This window comes from Rattus rattus, chromosome X (assembly GCF_011064425.1).
Source record: "Rattus rattus isolate New Zealand chromosome X, Rrattus_CSIRO_v1, whole genome shotgun sequence".
Taxonomy (NCBI): Eukaryota; Metazoa; Chordata; class Mammalia; order Rodentia; family Muridae; genus Rattus; species Rattus rattus.
In genome coordinates this window covers 94,280,937-94,302,966 of record NC_046172.1, presented here as the reverse complement: position 1 = coordinate 94,302,966, position 22,030 = coordinate 94,280,937, and the positions used below count along the sequence as shown (strand labels likewise).

Below are 22,030 nucleotides of genomic sequence, written 5' to 3'. Positions count from 1 at the left end.
AACAACTCTAACTGATACTCTTTTCTAGTATTCTACAAAAACACAGCTGTTTGCTGCTTATCAATCAACCTAAGTTTGGTTGGCCTCCATGATGCAAAATCACTTACTGCTCCTATATCAGCCTTCTCTCCTACATGTTCTCTGGCCCGGGTTTGCAGAGGTCTTTGATAATACTAATTTCGAAACACTAATGTTCTGTTTCTTCTCTCTGTAGTAAGAAGTCTATGGACAAATAATGTAGGACAAAATAAGTTACAAAAGGGTGCACATGATACTCCTTTTTGTTGTTGCCACAGCTTTGTAATTAATTCAACAATATTTATTAAGCTTAAACATAGGATGTTGGTTTAAAGCTTCAAAGACACTTTAGTATGCTTAAACTCTGTATCTTCTCTTTATTTTAACTTGCATTGATATTGGTACCCTCTCACAGAACTGTGAGAATAAAATGAGTGAAGACATTAATGAATTTGCCTGATAACTAGTAACCCCTTAATAAATGTTAGTCATAATATTAATAAATTAGCCATTGTTAATATTACTGTGACTCAGGAATATTACTGCAGGGGATGTAATGAGAAGCAAAATATAAATAGGTCTTCGTTTCAATTAAGAAAGAATGGTTTTACCATTTGGGGACATGGAGACTATAACTGGTTACAGATTTCAGACTGGAACAAGGGGCAAAACCACGACATTTCCAGGATGATGTTGCCAGAGACAGTAGCTACTTCTCATAAATGCAAACAATAGCTGGTATTGTACATTCAATGTTTTCTCTGTACTAAGTAGTTTTGATAATCATCCCATTGAATCCTCAAGTCAACTCATAAATTACATACTAACATTTATATTTTATGAGTAAGGAAATTAAAGCTCAAAGCAGTTTTCTCAAGGTCAAGACAAGTGATAGACTTGGGATTCCACCCAAGATTGCTATCAGAACCTGATCACGGGACCACACATCACACCGGGCCTTATTATACATAGCTAGTGAGTAGCTAATGCTAATTCTTTACTAAAGGAATGTAATGGAACTAAGTGACTGATATTTTGATCTGAACATGTTTATTGGATTCTTTTCCCTGGACATAGGAGATAGTAAGTCGTTACAAGGCGCCATGAAAAGGGAACAGTTCATCTAAAATAGAGAGATGTAGGGATGGAAACCCGCTGACAAACTGCCTAATTTGGTCTCAGGAAGACTGAGCAAGGATTATCACTATGTACCTTTATACTTCGGCACAAAATAGACTTCTGAAATTAGGTATTGATGCTTGAATTCTTCCCCCCCTTTCAAAATTATACTCTGATGTTTGTTTTGAATGAAATTCTGTTGGCTACAAGCACACATTGCTAGAACACACACTTTGGATATTTTCCTCAAGTGTGGCCTTATAAGGTTAGGAAAAGGGAATCCTCCAGGTTTCTTAGGATGCTTGTTGTGGGGAGCTTATGGTCCTTGTACCTACTGTCCTTCATTAGCCTGAATATGGATGCTTGGCAGGGCGTGCCGAGCTGAAGGGGAGACAGGCAGCAGCTTGGACATTTCAGAAAGAGGCCTAGGAGACATTTCAAAAGTCTGAAAAGAATGATTTCCCAGGTGTCACAATGACCGCAGTTGTCTACCTTACTCTTAGAGTATTGTGCTCATGACCATCACACCAAGCATTGCTTATTCATCAAGCTTCTAACCAAGTCACAGGATTCTGATCATGAATTATTGTATCATTTTAACAACAGAAATTCAATTAACTTAAAGTTCTTAAGTCTCTTCATGTGCCTAGTTCTTGTTTGAAAGTGGTGCTGCCTTTTTAAAATTATTCTTTAATCTCTCTTTACAGTCCAGACTTACCCCCCTCCCGGTCCACCCCCCAACTGTTCCACATCTCACACCTCCTCCACCCTAGGGCCACCCCCCAACCCCTGTCTCCAAGAGGATGTCCCCACCCCACCCCACCAGACCTCCCCACTCCCTGGAACCTCAAGTCTCTTAAGGGTTAGGTGCATCTTCTCTGACTGAGGCCAGACCAGGCAGTCCTCTGCTGTAGATGTGTCGGGGGGCCTCATCTCAGTTGGTGTATGCTGCCTGTTTGGTGGCTCCATGTCTGAGAGATCTAGGAGTTAGTTAGTTGACCTCCTTAACTTCTTCCAGCCTCTCCCTAATTCAACCACAAGGGTCAGCAGCTTCTCACCCTTGGTTGGGTGTAAATATCTGCCTCCTACTCTTTCAGCTGCTTGTTGGTCCTCTCAGAGGACAGCCATGCTAGCCTCCTATATGCAAGCACACAACAGTATTAGTAACAGGGTCAGGCCGTGGGATCTCCCCTTGAGATGGATTCCAAGTTGGGCCGGTCACTGAAACTTCTTTTCCTCAGGCTCTTTTCTAATTTTGTCCCCGCAGTTCTTTAAGACAGGAACAATTTTGGGTCAGAGTTTTGATCATGGGATGGCAATCCTATCTCTCCACTTGATGCCCTGTCTTTCTACTGGAGGTGGACCTTACAAATTCCCTCTCCCCACTGTAGGGCATTTCATCTAAGGTCTCTCCCTTTGAGTTCTGAGATTCTCTCACTTCCCAGGTCTCTGGTACTTTCTAGAGGGTCTCCCCACATCCTACCTCCCAAGGTTACCTGTTTCTATTCTTTCTGCTGGCCCTCAGGGCTTCAGTCCTGTTTCCCCCCAACACTTGATCATGCTCTCCTCTTCCCCTCTCTGTCCCCTTTCCCACCCAGATCCCCTCTCCCTCGTGTTTATTGCTTTTTCTCCTCCCAAGTAGGATTGAGGCATCCTCACTTGGGCCTTTTAGTTTGTAAGCCTTTTTGAGTTTGGTGGATTGTGTCCTTGGTATTCTGTACTTTTTTTTTTTTTTGGTAATAGCCACTTATCAGTGAATGCATATCATGTGTGTTCTTTTTTGACTGGGTTACCTCACTCACAATGATATTTTCTAATTCCATCCATTCACCTATGTATTTCAGGATGTCATTGTTTTGAAAGCTCATTAGTACTCCATTGCGTAGATGTACTACATTTTCTGTATCCATTCTTCTGTTATGGGATATCTGGGTTTTTTCTAGCTTCTGGCTATTACAAATAAGGTTGCTATGAACATAGGGGAACATGGTGCTGCAATTTATTTTATTCAAATAATGATTGTTTGAAGAAGTAGGTTTTAATGTACACTTTTGAAGACCAAGTGATGACAATCAACTTTATCCAAGCATAAACTGCTGAAAACAATTTAGATAGCACCATTCTTTACTGTGACCTTATTCATTTTTAAAGATTATTAAAATCTTAGAATAGAGTTATCTAAAGTCCTGAAACAAAAACCAGTGCTATGTTTCACTTAGCATTTATTCTTTTTTTTCCTTTTCTTTTTTTCGGAGCTGGGGACCAAACCCAGGGCCTTGCGCTTGCTAGGCAAGCGCTCTACCACTGAGCTAAATCCCCAACCCCTTATTCTTTTTTTAAAAAAGATTTATTTATTTCATGTATGTGAGTACACTGTTGCTGTCTTCAGACACACCAGAAGAGGGCATTGGATCCCATTGCAGATGGCTGTGAGCCACCATGTGGTTGCTAGGAATTGAACTCAGGACCTCTGGAAGAGCAGTCAGTGCTCTTAACCACTGGGCCATCTCTCCAGTCCAGCATTTATTCTTAATTCAATTATTCAGATTCAGATCTACGCAATTGGCAAAAATTGCACAAATCATTAATTTTTTTCTTCTGGACTGTGAGATCAACAAAGTCATCTGTCTGTCAGGTATTCCTGCCCATTCTGTCTTGCTTCTTGTCTTAGTCAGTTTTTTGTCCCTGTGACAAAACACTATGAGCTTATAGAAGCTTATAGAAGAAATGTTTAAATGGACCTTACAGTATAATAAGATGGTGAGTTTATGACTATCATGGCAGAGAGCATGGCAACAGGCTACATCTGATTCCCAATGTGGAGATATCTATATATCTATATATCTATAGATATATAGATATATAGATAGATAGATATAGATATAGATATAGATATAGATATAGATATAGATATAGATATAGATATAGATATAGATATAGATATAGATATAGATATAGATAGATATAGATATAGATAGGTAGGTAGTGTAGGCCAAAAACTAGCAAACCACCTTTCTTTCAAAAAGGTCACACCTACTCCAACAAGGCCACACCTAATTCTTCCCAAACATGTCCACCAATTTAGACCCAAATATTGAAACATTTGAGCCTATGGGGGACATTCTCATTCAAACCACCACACTTTTTAAAACTGTTTTAGTGAGAAGTCAGGATAGGGCTACAGAGCATGTTCAGATATCTCTTGTTTCTTCCTCTACTTATTTTCATGATTTGCTACAAATACAACTAGAGAACTTTTGTGATTGATACCAATAGATCATGCTTTGGACTTCGGACTTATGTATGTGAAGGGCAAAATTTCCATTGTTAAGGAGCTAAATGGGTGAAACAGACCCAAGCTTTCTTATGGACTGTGGGCCAGGGTGACAGCTCCTTGTTTGTAATTGCATACGGCTTGTAAACTTTTCTCTCAGCTTCAAGCCCCTTCTCCATTACACCTTTGTGGCTATGAGAGCACTTACAGCAGCAGACCCGCTCCGTGTGTGTGTGTGTGTGTGTGTGTGTGTGTGTGTGTGTGTGTGTCTGTCTGTCTGTCTGTCTGTCTGTCTGTCAGAAATGGAAGAGGTGAGAAAAATCCCAATCTTTAAGTTTCAGTAATCATAGGGAGTTGCTGTCAGCCAGTTCTACCAGTCAGTCTACCTAAGATCACAGAGGCCAGCAGAAAACACAGTGTCATGTGTCATCTCAGAACAGAAGGGTTTTTTAAGAGTTTCAATTTGTTTCCATCATAGAGAGATATGGTCTCTTTCCCAGAACGCTTTATGCTGTCACAATAGAACACCAGTGTTCTTCTCTGCTTTCAGGGGGTTGCTGAACTGTGGGAGTTTAAAAACTAGTTTTTATTTTACTATTATTGATTTTGGACTCTGCCTTCTTTCCTTCACCTTTTCTCATAACCTACCAATATCTAGGAAAGTAGTTGGGCTCTTGCAGGCATTCTAAAGGCAAGAACTGTCCACAAAAGTCAGGACAGGGGATTATTGAAAACTTCTAAAGTGACCTCTGTGTATGTTCGTTCACTAAGGGGGAATATCCTGTTTTGATGTATTTCTAATGTGTTTCTGAAGAGTGCATATTGGGATTGGATAGTGGAAAGAGTTCATTGAGACAGAATTCAGGAGGCTGAGACTCAGTAGTCTAACAAACTGGAAGAAGATATAGCTATTTAGAAAGAGGAGGGATACTTATTGTATGTGGAATGGGGGTATAGTGAAATATAACATTCAAGTAATGTTAATGAGATAAGCAATTGGCTATTTGAGTCTGGACTACAGGTCAGAGGTCTGAACTGGAATCTTAAATCTGAGAGTTATAGGGTAGATACGCTATTTCAATTAATAAAATTAAAAGTGGCTATGTAAGGAGAGAGTGTAGATAGACAGGAAGCCAAAGACCTGAGTTTGGGGCACTCTAATATGAAGAGAAGAGAAAGCTAAATAAGAACCCATATTCAGGCCAAAAAATGTTTACTTGCTAATTTTAGTCTCTTGACTAAGCTAAAAGTCAGAAACTTTTAGAGGAGATCCGAACCAGAAGGGACTATAGCTAATGTTTTTTTTTTTTTTCAAGAAGACTAATCCAAGATATAAGAGCCCAATTTATGTTTGAATAAGTAAACTTGTCAGATAGCCTAGCTCCTTTGGCTCTTCCTTTTCTACCTATAAAGATACCTAATCAAATGTTAGAAAAGGTTATGATAACCATAATTCTGTATTATCATTTATGTATGGTAAAGTATGACTCACCCAGACATTTTTTCCTTAGGAACAGTCTATTGCTTTTACAACTTTTAGATATATTAGAATCTCTCCAAGGTTGTTCACAAACCCCAAATTAGCATCTCAATTTGTGACTATGAGTTTGGTGATGCTAATATGTAGTCATGGTTGACTCGCCATATGCTATGAAAACAGGGCATGGCACTATCCTGCTATCTACTGCACCTCTCTGCATATTGACTTGCATTTTAAATACAAACAATTCAGTTAACTGTAAGTGTTTTTGTTTTTTCCCTCACACATGAAGATTCTCACAGGAGTTTAGCTCTGTAGACGTTAGGATATAAAACTTGTGAGTAATCAGCTTCCCTCAAAACTTGGTAAAAATGATATGATCATAAACTTCTTGACTTCCATACTTGATTTGAAATGCTATAGGAAAGTATGTGGCCATGGCTGTAGGGGGGCTGCAGAGTAGTGGGGGCTGTTTGTTCTCTTCACCTTTTATGATAAAAAATACAAGAGTTATTCCAAAAATAACTTACAATGAATAGTACATCAGGCATGGTATACAAATACCAATGCCTTCGGAATAATTTTGTAGCAGGCATAGGCATTCAATTTTCTGTAACCTACCTATTGATATATGGTGGTTTCTCCAAAGAGTTTTGCCACGTTCCTAGACAATTGGATGTAGGATTTGTTGATTTAAACTCAAGTCATCTAGTATGTGAATATGCATTTAAAACTATCCTAGTGGCCATTTTCTCTGAGGAGTATGTGTCTAATAGACTAGGCATTTTGGACAAAGACAGGGAGACATGACACAGACAAGGATTGTGGTGACCAATTATTTACAATCTTGTCATATATACCTACCACTCTAGTAATGCAAGGGAGTGATTTTATCATGCATAGCACACCAATAATTTTCCTGGTAAATTTTCCCGGAACTCCCCTTGTCTAGTTTCATGCTTGGTTTTTAGTGCTCTTTTTAAATCCTAAATCACATTTTTTAGTTGAGTAGCATAAACATATACTGTATATGACTTGGTTTGCTCGTAAAATTGTCATATTTGATATATTTAAAGATGTTAGGGCCTTGGGGGAAAACAGAAAAATTCAGGGAAGAAACCAAGCAAGTCCTCAGAAATATTTCCCCCCTCTGGGTCTTCAGAGCTCTGCTCCATTCAGACGTGTGGCACATAATAATGAAGAGAAGCTTGGAATATACTCTAAAATCGCTCTAGGGTGAGTAGGGCTCAAGATAATTGTAATTTTTAAAAATAGGTTTCACCGTTGTTTGGAACCATCTACAATTCAATTTACTTTATCGCACAAGCCATGAGTAATGCTCTGAAAGAAAATGGACGGGCTAGTGCTGCCAGCCTGGCTCGGCATTCCAGAAACATGCAGTTCTATGGATTCAACCAGTTGATAAGGACAGACTCAAATGGAAATGGAATTTCTGAATACGTAATCCTGGACACCAATGGGAAAGAATGGGAACTCCGTGGCACCTACACTGTGGACATGGAAACTGAACTGCTAAGGTTCAGAGGGACCCCCATTCATTTCCCAGGTGGCAGGCCTACTAGCGCAGATGCAAAATGCTGGTTTGCACAAGGGAAGATCTGCCAAGGAGGTAAGGAGTGGGAAACGACTGGTCATCAATTCAGTTCATCGTGGGCTATAGGGATGCTTCTTTAAGACAAGGAATATTTTAATATTGAAGCACTCATAGAAGGGCAGACATTTGTATTTCAGGTTGTACAAACATCTCGGCACTTTATCTTCTTCACTTAAAAATAATCAGAGCCACAAGAGGCACTTTCTAGTCTTAAAGATTCCTTCACAGTTTAAAAGCTAATCGATCACTGGTTCTGAAAGAGGCCTCAATCTTTTCCAAAGACATTACTTTAATGAAAGGAAAACATTTTTCTCCCTTGACTTTAGTTGCCTGTGACCTGTGGTTGCTGTCCTCTACCAGAAAGATCACCTGTATATCCTACTTCTGTCTGTCAGTCAGATCCTACAAGAATGCCATATTTACACCATCTCCTCACTGAACTGCCTACCATTTCATTAAAATTCTTTGCCTTACAGCCGAGCACAAAACCACCTTTTACTTGTTGCTCGTGTAGTGGTTGCAGCTCCCCATTCTCTGAATGTATTACACTGCTCCTCGAGGGTAGGGACCACAGTTAGTGATTCTGATGTGCCTCAGCAGTCCAGCAATTTGATTGGCTGGTAGGTCTCTCCTAGCTTTTGGAAGAGGTAAACTTCATCAAATCTCTGACAGCCAGTGCTTACCTTTGGAAGTACCCATGTTATTCTGACTTAAGTACCTGCCTATACATTTCCAAAAATATGTACACTTATTTGAACTAAGGTTTGACTCTGATTTTACGTTAACATGACACATCCAACTGCCTCTTCACTCACACCATCAAATATTTTCTCTTGAAATATTTGCAGTCTATTTTAACATTTAGATTTCATGAGACCAACTTATATGCTTATGAAAGCACTAATTGTCATAAATTGCCCCTACCTCACTTCTTGAAGGACAAGTATTATGTAATTCACGAGGTATTGGACTCAGATTAAGAAGGGCTTTTATTATAGAAAACATAACACTTACACTTCACAGGTGAGCTACCACACCTATTCTCAAGAATGTTATTGCTTTCCTACATAAATGAATGCACTCAGAGTTTTCCATTTTTTTCTTCCAATGAAAACACCCTGGTCAGCTTTAATTCAAGAGATTCATTATTGTCAGAGTGGTGAGTGGGTTTGCTTCAGAACAGTGAAATTGCTTTCTTGTCCATAAAGTCAACAAGACAGACTATGTTGTGGGAAAAAAAATGGAATTAGGTTAGGTACATCTGGCTTGATTTTAGAGTCACCAGAAAGCATGAGGAGTCTCTCTATAGTGTGCTTAATTTACTGCTTTTTCTGTTTTAATGTTGTTCTTTTTCTTCTCTCTCCCTCTGAGCAGGTATTGACCCTGCTTTAGCTATGATGGTCTGCTTTGCTTTGCTTCTAGCCTTGCTGTCTATCAATGGATTTGCGTACTTTATCAGGTACATTTTTGGGTTCTTTTTGTATATACAAAATAGAAGTCGACAACAGCCTTGTTAATATTGATTTCCAGGAAGTCATGCTTCAGTACAATTGCCCCATTATATGACCCACTGCTTTTCTTTTCCACAGTGGTTTACCATCCCTACTGGTCCCATTTAAGACGGAAATGTTTTTATAATGCTAAGAAAAACTTTCACAGTTGTGCTGTCAGTGGTGATGTTGCCTATGAGTAGATCAATATGATGGTTAGACAAGAGAACAGGATTTTAAGCCTTTCTATTATTGTTTAAATATGCCACACCTTCTCCATGAATTGGTATGGTAGCAGATGGAGTTGGAATACTGTACTTTAGACTTTCGAAACTCTTTGCATAGCGGTGCTAAGTCATATATCTGGTCCTGCCTCATCGTTTAGTGTGTAAGGGCAATTGTTGCGACGTCTGAAGATTTGAGTTTGAGTCCTATGATCCTCAATGGTGAAACAAGAGAATCAACCCCCACAAATTGTCCTCTGACCAACAAATGCACGCTGTGGCACATGTGAGCTCCTCTTTCCTCCTCACCATGCATACATGTAGAATACATACAAATACTTTCGAAGGTGTAGAGAGAATAGCTTAGTGGATAAGATTGGGTACTGAGTAGCTCTCAGCACCCACGTCAGGTAGCTCACCACTGCCTGTAATTCCAGTAACAGGGAATGCGATGCCTTCCTCTGGCTTCTACAGGCAGCGCACTCATGCGGGTACCCATATATACATACATACACACAGAATTAAATATAAATAAGTAAAAGTGAATAAAGCACTTACCTCGGTATGTGATTTTACAGTAGTTACTCAATAAATGGAAAAACGTAAACCCTTAGTAGACTTCTCCTGGTAATTGCTGAGAAGCCAGGATCTTCATTTGGACACCCATGCTTCTAGTCCACTGTATTGCAATCCGCACTTTTACTGTTCTTTCTTGGATTAAACACCACCCTCTTCATTCATCAACATCATAGTCATCACTAAGTCTGTCTTCCACCCTCAAATCCTTGTATAACAGGTGGTCCACTAATTTGATGACCTGTTTTCAAGTCTGGTCTGAATGTGACATGCTGCCAAATAATTTAATATTCATTCAACATCCTTAGATATTCAGCAACAATAGATAGCCAATAATACCCCCACCCCCACCCAAGGAGATTTTAGGAGTCACAGGCGCTTTCTACTCACTATTTAACCATTTCATGTCAAGGTAAAAAATGGACTCAGAGTCAGCTGCTTCTATTCCTAATCAAATGATAATTCTTGCTTGTCTTTTAAACAGAATGGATTGGTACTCTGGGTTTTGAGTGAATTCAGCCCATTAGTCATTAGGAAGAGAAGGAAAAAAAGAAAAAAAGTGGGCCCACAAAGGTGGGGGACTTGTTTGGAGCTTCGGAGCGGAAGGGCAAAGAAGACTGAAGAGGGACATGATTGGAGAGGGACATGATTAGAGAGGAAAATGATTGGAGAGGAAAATGAGTTTGAGACAATTGGTACTTCAAGTGGTCACAGAAAACTGAGAGATGAGAGAGAGGCACATCATTTCCCAGAGTCACTTGGTCCTTGGTTCCTCACCTAACAAAGCATAAAAAGATGTGCCCTCTTCGCTGCCTCCTCTCTCTCTCTCTCTCTCTGCCCACCACGGCTGCAATCAGAAGAGCCAAGCAGCTGATGAGTTTCTGTAATAGATGATTACTTGCAGGAGAGTGACTCTCTGTTCCTTCCTTTTTTTGTGTGTTTTGATTGTTTAGGTTTTTTTTTCCAGAAAAGAAAAAGACGTGCAAAGAACCTAACTGCTCCAAAACAAAGGATCCTTTGAACTTCTCTTTTCTACTTACTCCTCGAACCAGATTGCATTGCCTTTCTGTAAAGCTCTGCTGAGCTTTCTGATACTAATGATGATAATGATGATAATGAGTCCTGATACTTCCCTAGCGCTTCCTGCTTTTCAGAACACTTTCACATACATTATCTCATTTGATTTTCAAAACAACTCTCTTCGGCAGGGAATATAAGGAGTGTTATTCAGCTAGACAGGAGGCATTGAGGCAGGAAGGGGTTAAATGATTTATACAAGGTCACCTGCACCTTGCTAATTAATGACAGAATCAGTACTGCACCCCTCCCTCCCAAACTGGGAGTCCAATTTGCTTTCTACTAGACTATATTGCAAAGTACAATTATTTTCACAGGTGTGCCTGTTTTAATGTGTAGACAATTTTCTACACATATGAAACTGATAAGTTAGGGAGTGATATTTTACTTTGCCAAAAATTCATGTGCTCTACCCAAGAAGTCACTATAGGATCCTTTTAATTTTCACTGCTGGGTAGCAGCTCCCACCGTGATAAGGGACATATTTGTTGGCAGACAATGAGAAACACATTGTTTGTTTCCAAACTAGTGACGTCACAAGACAATTGACTGGGTTGCTGGTACTTAAAGTCACAGTGATGTTATAGACGTCTCCTCAGACCAGTTTGGCAAAGCATTTTGATTCACTGGTTGTTTCTCTCACCCTGGCTCTTGCAATGAACACATTCCAGTATTGAATAATGGAAAAAGAAAGTCAGAGAGAAGCCTGTGAGCAGACCAAGAAAGAAACGGGGGAGAGGGAGAGGGAAAAAGAGAGGGAAAGGGAGAGGGACAGGGAGAGGGACAGGGAGAGGGACAGGGAGACGGGGGAGATAGGAGACAGAAACGAAAGAAAGAGACAGTGGGGAGGAGAAAGAGAAAGAGGTGGAGGGTGACAGACAGACAGACAGACAGACAGACAGACAGACAAAGGTTCCTTCCTGATCTTAAGTTGCCTAAGTTGCCTGGTAGACCTACCTGATTGTGTGAGGTAAACATCATATACTCCCATACCTCTATTGATTAGTGTTAAATAATTAACATTGCCTGCAAATTAATGGGCATGTTTAGAGAGACTCGTGTTTAAACTGTGTCTGTGTAATGCTCAGACAACAGACTAATTCAGTAAAAGGGGAAAAAAAAACCCAGCCAGCCCACTTGTATAGAATCATGTAGACAAAGCAAACCACTGACTGATTTTTTTCCCCCACTTTTCAACCTGTTGCTTTGGCAACGCGCGCCTGCAACTTCGTGAGACAAGTGGTCTTATGGGCAGAAATCTGGGCCTACAGCCAGGGGCCAAGGATTCCAGTTCCAGCTCTGCCTAAGGCTAGGGAATCTCACACAGTTTTCATTGTTTTGCTTTGTTTCCTTAATGTGTTTTTGTTTATAAACTGGGGATCAATGACTTTGGCTCCAAGATTATTAGGATGTGTAGGGTGAATAAGGCATATGCAGAACTCCTTAAAATGAGCTGGATGAGCTTGGAATGTGCCCCTGTTGTGAGATCACCATTTTATTAGTCTGGGATCCCTATACGTTACCCTTGCTTCTTTTTTAGATACCACTTCAATAATATTTTCATGTGTGTAAATCTTGTCTTTGTAAGTTGTGATAACTAAGTTTGTTGCTATAGATATTATGGTAAAGATCCATGTAATGTGATGCATATATTTCATTCATAATGTGTACCTATAGATATATCTCTATTAAAACCAAGCATCAGCATCCCCTCCCTGACCGTCTTGTTTCATATTTGTTTCAGGCGACGTATAAATAAAATCCAGTTGATTAAAGGACCCAACAGAATCCTGCTGACTTTGGAAGACGTGACATTTATTAACCCCCACTTTGGCAGTAAGGTAAATAGCTCCCTTTCTGGCTGTATTGTCTCATGTCATAGGCAGAAGCTACAGGTTAGCATCGAATGCATGCATTTATTACTTTCAATTATGACTTGCTGTAAGAGTAAAATATATGAGCTGCAGAGATTAAAGGCTAGGCTCTCACAACCGACAGTCTAAGAGGAAAATACATACTGTATTTGGAACACTTGCCAGAAAGAGAAAGACAAGCTCACACGAGCCTGCTCATATGTACAATTAGGAGAATGGACTAATGGTCACCAGAAGGTCGGAAGCGTAGAAGACAGGGAAATAGTCAGATATTAGATAAATGGTACCAAAATACAGTTAGACAGGAGGAATACATTCCAGCATCCTATAGAACACTTGGGTGACTGTAATTTACAACTTCTTGCATAATTGACAAAGAAAAAGAAAATGGACAAAGGAAGGTAAAGTTTATTTACATAAAGAAATGATAAAGGGGACTAGACCTATGGCTGAGCACTTGAAAGCTGTATTGTGCTTGCAGAGGACCTGACTTTATTTCCCAGCACCCAAGGCCAGTGGCTTACCTATAACTCTAGCCCCAGTGGGTCCAACACCCTCTTTGAGCCTCCTCAAGCACCTGCATGTGTGTAGCAGGTACACATACACCTATACACCAATTCACAAAATAAAAATACATTTAAAAAAGAAATGTTTTATATATATAATTTAAGAATATCAAAATATTAATAACTCATTTGTTCAGCATGTATTATGTATACATATCAATTATTCAGTTTTATACCCTGATATATGTATCAATATTAATTGTTAATTATAATTACATATATAGTTCGTGATATATCTCAGATAATGATGACTTAGAACTGTTCCGAACGTGAATACAATCCACTCTGGGCAAGAGTTTAGCTTGGACTTCCTATAACCCCTTTTAGGTAAATTTTACATTAGCCTCTCACACCCAATACAGTGCTTTTACTAGTAAATGTACTAATAAAAGTTTGGAGAAAGATAGTTCAACTCATCAAAGAGGGTTGAGTTACATGAGAGTCCAGGTTGTATTTGAGTTATAGTAGGTAGTCTGTGTAAGGATCTGCTACTGTGTCTGGGATGCATTTTGTGAGATTATGTGTGTGTGTGTGTGTGTGTGTGTGTGTGTGTGTGTGTGTGTGTATCTCCCTTACCTCCTAGGGCATTACAGTCAAGTTGAAGACAATGAAATCTTGCAAGGAAACCAATACGTGCCAAATTGTACAAATGAACCGGAAATAGAATAGGACTTTAGAAAAGTCAGATCAATAGAAGGAGTCTTTCAGAGAACCATATCCAAAGCTGAGTCTTAAAAGAATGGAAGGTAGAATTTGTCTATGTCACAGATTACAGACTATTTATCAATCACTTTTCTTTGACCCTCCCAGGAGAAATTAGTAGTAAGCTTTGAAATTGCAAATAAAAACTGGACTTATAAGCTTTTTAAAAACTTGGCTTGTAAGTGTTGGTATTTATTACAGAAAGGTGATTGCAAGCTAACACTGTTGTGTGATATACTACAAAGTAATTAGAATAGGGGGTTTTGAATATTCTCATCACAAAGAAATGATAAATGTTTGAGATGATAGGCAGCTTAATTACCCAGATTTGAGCAATATGCAATGTATGTAACATAGCATCATAATGTATCCCACAAACCTATATAAGTATTATGTATCAATATATATTTTAAAAAGTTGGGATTGGTCAAAATTTGGTTATTGGTTATTGGATTATTATTATTAGTAGTAGTATTAGTATTAGTATTAAAGACTAACTTTCTGTGGTTTGATAGTTTCCATCCTGTTTTTCTATTGTCTTCCTAGCCCCGAGGGATACCCTAGGCAGAGGAAACAGCCTAAAGAGAAGTATAGAAAAGAAAGCATGTGCGGGACAATTTTGCTAAGAGAGCTGGTGTGTTTCCTTATGCTAACCTCTTTGGTTGCAATAATGATATTGATCTTCGCATATTTTGTAGTGGTGGCAAGATGTAGAAAGAGGATACAAGAAGCATCATATTGTTTCAATTTACTACACCAGATCTGAGAACTTAGCTATCATGGTTGCAAACTGCTCAGTTCCTTAAAAATGATCGTAAAACTTACATGGAATTTGTTGGCTATGTGAGAAATGGAATTGTGTGGTAATGTCCTGTATGGTCAGTCAAATGAATTGATGAGCTATTTAATTCATTTCCCACTGAAAATCATCTGGATTAAATCCTTAGATGATTTTGTTGGGTGAATATCACCTTCCTAGATACGTACTGATGAAAGACAAAACTATCATTGTGGCTGTATTCTATACCCACGCCCCGAAACACACTAAGAATTGGTTTCTGTTTTTTTGAAACTACCAGAGGTGACTAGCAGTTATGGTGGGGGAGTCACTCTGGGTCTTCCCTCAGTATTCTTTGTATGGAATTTCCCAACTGAATCAGACACAAAAGCCAAAGCTCTGAGGCAATATCAATCTATAACTTGATACCAAGACAAAATAATTCAGTCCGGTGGTCAAAAATATTTTATCTAGAAATGTGATCACTGATAAAGTCTTGTGAAAAGGGAATTAAATGTACTGAAGTCTTGATCAAAAGATATAACCCTGTTCTCAAACCTCCTATTAATTTGGTATTATTCATGTCAACCTGACAGTTCCTGATAGCTGCCTGGATGTTGGTCTGTAAAGTAGCAAAAACAATAAATATACCCAATTATGGACTAAGTTGGTCTTTCCAATGCATAGACCTTGTATTAGCCTAGTGAAATCTACTAATATTTAAACTCGCCTGTGCTGCAAAATTGTGCCAGCACTTGGAAAACGCCACAAAGAGCACACTAGTGCTACTGTCAGACAGACAGATTGCCTAGGGTCTGAGACAGTGCTCATGATGACAGGTCATTTCATCTATGCATACCTTTTGACCCTGAAGAGAATAAAAACATCATTGTGACTTTTTAGTATAAAAATGAAAAGACATCAAATATCAATAGCCCTAAGGGATGTTGGTGCTTGTTCGCTTGTTTAAGTGTTTTGGTCTAAGTGGAAAAGAATGGCATTACCCAAGCAGAAGAACATAGCTCTCTGTCCATTTTAGGGATTTGGCTTCTCTCAAAGATTCGGAGTGGAACAGATAGGGGAAGCATATATTTTGCTTAATTGCTCTGCAGTCACAAACTTGCAGCTGGCTGTGTTTAATCAGTCAAGAAACCAAGCCAAGAATTCCATCCAAAAGGAATGTCTGAAAGTGTAAACTCTTTGAGAATACAGAAATGATTCAGTCTAGAAAAATTGGCAGGTCAGGAGAAGGCAGGTCAGAAAAGGAAGATTTTATAAGGAAGTGAAGCTGAAATCCAAGTGTATGTGGATTTTGGCAGAATTTATCATTTTCTCCCTTGCCCTTTATAGAGAGGGCTGTGTCTTAATATATATCTACGTGCTCTTGCTGAGACGTGAAAATAAGGGAAGTAGATGGCTCCCTGGCCTTGCTTTCTTTGAGCGAGTGCAGGTTGATGGAGAGGTTATGTGAGGAGTCAGGTCTTACATGTTGCCCAAGTCTTGAGCTGTTAACATTTCAGAACATTTTCTTCGGACTTGGTGTGGAAAAGAACTTAAGTCAAGATTAAAGCAACCAGTTGATCAAAGACCATTGTAATCACAGCATCAGAAATGATTTAAGATTAACTCTTATTGGCAAGCAAGTCTGATAAAAAGCATGATGTGGTAAGAGCACAGGATAGGGATGTATAACAACCAGATCTTTGCTCAAGCCCTTTATTCTTTAGCTGTCCGTTCCATCCTTATATATAAAAGAGAATATTGGTGGTATGTGCCTATAACCTTGGTCCTGGAAGGCAGGGGCAGGAGGACTGTGTTCTTAAGGCCATTCTGTAATACATGATAGAGTCTTTGTGAGACTGTCTGAAAATAATGAAAACACTACCGTGACTACTAGTAATAAAAGTAATTAATGATAAATGAGTCTGTGGGTGATATTAGTGTTGGGCGAGGGTCCTTGCCTAGATAATAATGAGGGTATTTAATTCTTTATATTCATTACAATCCTTTTAAAAGACATTTACAGAAATATAGAGAATACTATTGAGGTACCTGTTGACTTACTCCATCTTCACATAAATTATATCTCCCGGCTTACTTGCGGGTATGGAAGCTTATCTTTAAAGGTTAACACAGATTGCAGGGAACTCTCTTCATTTTGTCTTTCAAGTGGGAAGCTTGCATCCCCCTCTTTCGGAATATGTATCCAAGTAAAATCAAGGAGTAAAGGATCTGACCTACTTCAGTCTCGAACTTAGCATGGCCTAAACCCATTTACTACGTTTCTTCTTAATTGCTCTGTGGGAGGTCTTCCGTCAGAAAGAACATTGGTATTTGGCAGAGTAGAATAAAAAGGAGCCAGTATTAGGAGTCACGATCTGGAATTATTCCCTAGTTCTATTTTTTTGCTTTCTCTACACCCACTGTTCTCTTCACTAAATCATTGAGTAGATAATTTTGGAAATTAATTTCACCTTTGGGGTCTAAATGTCAAGTCTAAAAAATGAGAATTCCATGTCAAATTAACAACAGTAATATTTTTCTTTGTGTAACATGTCCATAATTCGAATTTTTCTGGGAACCAGGAATGATACATTGCACACCTGTAAATCCAGCTCTTGAGAAGCTGAGACAGGAAGATTATGAGTTCTAAACCAGCTAGGACCACACAGTGAGACCCTGTCTCAAAAACAAAACCAAAAAACCCCACCAAAACCAAAACAAAACAAAAAAACCAACCAAACCAAAACCAAACCAAAAACCAACCAGCCAACCGAGCAACCAATCAATAAGTAACAATTTAGGTACTGAGAGGGTTGTATTTATACATTGAGGAATGTATAGCTATATAAATAGATGTATTTATATTGCATATATATATATATATTAGCAACTAAAGAAATAGGGTCTATGAATTTGAAAAGAGCAATTGGGGATGCAAAGGAAGGTGTTGGAGGGAGAAAAAGGAAGGAGAGAAATGATGGGATTATATTTATTTTCAAACAATAAAAAACAAGAAAGTTATCTGGGACTTAAAATATATGGGAAGTTCACCTTTCCTTGATGGTATATAGGATTTAAGTAAGATTCCAATGGCATCCTTAAAAGAGGTTCTGAATGATTAGAATGTATTAGTTTCAAATAATGACAATTTTGTTCAACCTTTTCCCCCTAATCTTTTCACAGAGAGGAAGCCGTGCCAGTGTAAGCTTCCAGATTATCTCAGAAGTTCAAAGTGGGAGGTCCCCAAGGCTGTCCTTTTCTTCAGGTAGTTTAACTCCAGCTACTTATGAGAACTCCAACATAGCAATCTACCAGGTAAGACAGCTGGAGTATTCTTTAATCTGCAGCTTTCTCAGTTTTAAAATGAGGCTGCCAATGAAGAGTCTTCAGGTGAAAATATTGAGGCTTTCCCCCCTGCAAGTTTTTCTGTCTGCATCCATTTACAAGCTTGTTTGATGTTTTTGGCAGTGATCTCCCCCCCCAACTCATCTTCTTACTTGAAACTTCATTAATACTTCAACTTGGTGCATTTACTAGGTTTGTGTGTAAAAGACTTGAGATGCAAGTAGCTAAAATGTGCCAATTATCTCTCAGCACTCTATGTAACAGAAGAAATGAATCTCTGAGTTACTTTTTGGGTTTGAGATGTCCAGAGACACAGATACGTGGGGTAGTGTTTGGAGGTAATAGTCAAAGTCTGGTTGCTTTTCCTTTACGTTTGTCTGGTGGCACTGAAACATTAAAAATCCTTTCCTTTTAGTCACCTGTACTATCTTTAGGACTAACAGGTTACTTTCTGCTTTACAAAATAGAAATCCCCTTTGAAGTTTCAGTCTTTCAAGATTGAAACTTCAATAGGGAGGTCACCTCCTCCCTATTGTTCTTAGATATTGGAATTTGGCAACCAGAACAAATCTTGCATCTCTTGTAAAGATGAGCGGTTTCTTCTCAGCAGGCAAGAGTTAAGCAGGCAGTAAGGAGGAAACTCTACCATCCTTCTGTCCCTCCTAACTGAGGCTTTCCCAGTGTGGTTTCCTTGTGTTTGAAGACAGTCCTGAGAAGCAGTAGACACTTTCATTGTGAATAGTAAATGGAAAGAAAATCTAAAACAGGGAAGAATTTACAGTGCTGACTGCAATGGATTTTTCCAAGGGAATATTTTCCTCTATCAAATAAATAATTCACAGGGGGTTTGCTAGGGATTGAACATATTACCCTCCAAACTTTAGGTGTTAAATTTTAATGACCAGCACGATGACATTTAGAAGAGCTTGAGATTTTCAGTGAAAAAGTGAGACTCAGACAAATATGTGTTTTTCTCTCCATTATGGATCCTAGATTTTATAAATATATAAGCTATATATAGAGATATTTGACATGAATGTACAAGAAAGACTGGGGGAAGGGAGGAGACTACTGGGAGAGAGGGGAAGAAGTAGGGTATGGGGACCTAAATGTGGTACAGAATATTCTCGAAAGAACTCGTTTTTATGAAACCTTCACTGTGTACAATAAATATCTGTCAATAAAGTGAGATGAGTTATTTAAAGGGATAAAATCAATGTGAGTAAAGCCCTTACAAATAAAACTTCATACAATGGCCCACTTGCCTTTCTGCCTTCCACTATGTCACAACATAATGTTTCTCTACTTTAAAGGATGTGACACCACCATCTTGCACATAAACAACAGCTCTCACTCAACAACTGAATCTACCGTCCCTTGATCTTAAACTTTTCACTCTCTAGAACTTTGATGAATAAATTCCTGTTTTTTTTTTAAATAATTTGCCCAATTTCACAAGTGTACTACCCAGGCCTGCATACCGAATTAGCCTAGCATATGGTCTTTCAGTATACCTGAGGGTTTTATCTTAATCTTAAGCAAAAAAACCTCTGGGTTTTACCATAATTTAATGAAAATGAAAAAGGGGATTTGTTTCCAAGTGAGCTTGGGGTTCTAATGAATCTTCTTTCTGAAAACCTAAAGGTGAAAATGATTGGATAGCTTTGGAATGTCAAACAGAATGAATTTAGACCTTTACAGTTGCAATTCGCCATTAAGATTCTGAAATGAATATTAATGACTTTTGATTTTCATTTACCAAATTAGAAGTTGAAATGAGTTCTTAATTCTGAGGGCTCATTAAAAAAATTATGCCCAGACTCTCATTCTCACCAATTGGGTCTTGTTGGTATTCAGCTCGTAGGAACCTGTAACCAGGCACTGATAGATTTTTAAGTCCAAGGATGTGCTTTTGATATGTGTAGCAAGGTGTGGCAATTGCTAGACAGAAATGCTTCTAAGGCCACATCTGGCATGGGTCTGCCATGATTCTCTGACTCAGTGGACAAATTTATGTGTTGGATCATAGTGTGCTTTATTTGGTTGGATTACAAGGTTACAGTGTAGAATTGAGAAAGATTTAAAAGAAAACTTGTTACTGGCCTTGAAGATCTTGTCAGATACTTCTGTGTTTTGGAAGTTGAAAAGAGAGCTGGTTAGATTGCTTTTTTATAATTGGCTGCTGCTCAGTCAATTCCTGAGCTGGGATCTTTTAAAAAATATTTTCTTATTTATTTTAATGTGTATGGGGTGTTTTACCTGCATGTACATCTGCACCACCTATGCATGGCCTTAGAGTACAGAAGTGAATGTTGGATTCCCTGGTACTGGAATTATAAATAGTTCTGAGCTGCCATGTGGGTGCTGGGATTTGAACCTTGGTCCTCTGGAAGAATAACTAGTACTCTTAACCTCTGAGCTACCTCTCTAGCCCCAGAAGGGTGTTAATAACAATAACACCACACAGAGAAGTCAATATTAGACTAAGAATAAAGTGTAAAGGAAGAAAGACAAATGTACAAAACTGCCTGGCTAGGGTTCGAGAGGTTTCTAAGATGGAGTATAAATCAATTGAATAAGAATAAGATAGTATTGGTCGCTCTTGGAGTTCTGATGGGGTTGAAAGTCCCCTTATAGTCTCATAGCCAACAAGTCTAATTAGCACTGAAAGAATATATTTGAGAAGATAGTTTTCAGATAGTATACAAGCTAATCAGGAAACAAAATTTGGGTGTATAAGCCTTTTTAAAGTTAGGATAGATAACAGAGTGTTCTATTTAATTGACAAAATTGATGGACTGGGTGTTAAATGTATCTTATACCTTATAAATTACAGAATGGTAATAGCTGTGCTCAATTTATATCTGAGATACAAGAGCCTTTTAATTGGAAATAACAGCAACAGCAACAGCAGCAGCAGCAGCAGCAACAACAACAACAACAACAACAACAACAAAAACAACAACAACAATGTCATCCAGCAGCTTTCTCAAATGCTCCTTTATTAGAAATTGTTTGAAGTACCACCATCAGTAGATTATGTTTCAATAAGTCAGATTCCCAATACTTGTTCTATAGCCAAGCATGATGATACATACTTGTAATCCCAACACTTGTGAGACTAGGTAAGGAGGATTGTTACAAGGACGGGCTGAGCTACATCATCATTACCAAACAAGTAAAAGCTGCATAGTGCTACCCTCTTCTGGGGAGATGACTCAGTAAATTGCTTCCCACAGAAGCATCAAGACTTTGTTTAATCCTCTAGAACCATTCAAAAAATAACTAAGTATAACAGTGTGTGTTTATAATCCCAGCACTGAGGAGGTAGAGACAGGTAGATATCCCTGGGACTTTCTGGCTGGCCAGTTTCGTTTGCAACCTTAGATTCAGTGAGAGATCCTTTCACAAAAAATAAGGCAGAGAGCAATTGACAAAGAGATACAACTTTAATTTCTGGCCTCTACATGCACATGGACTTCCCTTACATGAAAACACACACACATGAGCAGCCATGAGCATACACACACACACACACACACACACACACACACACACACACACACACACACACACTTAAAGCCAAAGAAAGAAGGAAACAATCCCAACCAACCAATCAAAAGAGAGAGAGAATTGTTCCTGGGAGCCCTGGAATTCCCAGATAAGATGCTAACTAGCCAAAGATGGGTGTTTCTAGGTGGTTCCATAAATTGTCCTACAATGACACATATATGTATTCTAATTCGTGTACAGATATATAGCCTTCCATAGATACCTTTTGAATACAGGCAGGAGAGCCAGATGAGCTGACCATTGGGGAGAAAACAACAACAGCAGATGATCTGCTCTAATAACCATAGAAGGTGGGACTGGAGAGATGAGGTAGGAA

The 22,030-nt window shown here is 38.8% G+C and overlaps 1 protein-coding gene across 1 annotated transcript in view; it reads left to right on the top strand.

Moving 5' to 3' along the window:
• The window catches only part of Gucy2f (guanylate cyclase 2F, retinal), a 92,977-nt gene that overhangs the window by 27,500 nt on the left and 43,447 nt on the right, over nt 1–22,030 (top strand). Inside the window, exons 4-7 of the mRNA XM_032890124.1 lie at nt 7,167–7,521; nt 8,881–8,965; nt 12,618–12,714; nt 17,980–18,111. Coding sequence (XP_032746015.1) covers nt 7,167–7,521; nt 8,881–8,965; nt 12,618–12,714; nt 17,980–18,111 — 669 coding nt within the window. The remainder of the gene's footprint in view (nt 1–7,166; nt 7,522–8,880; nt 8,966–12,617; nt 12,715–17,979; nt 18,112–22,030) is intronic.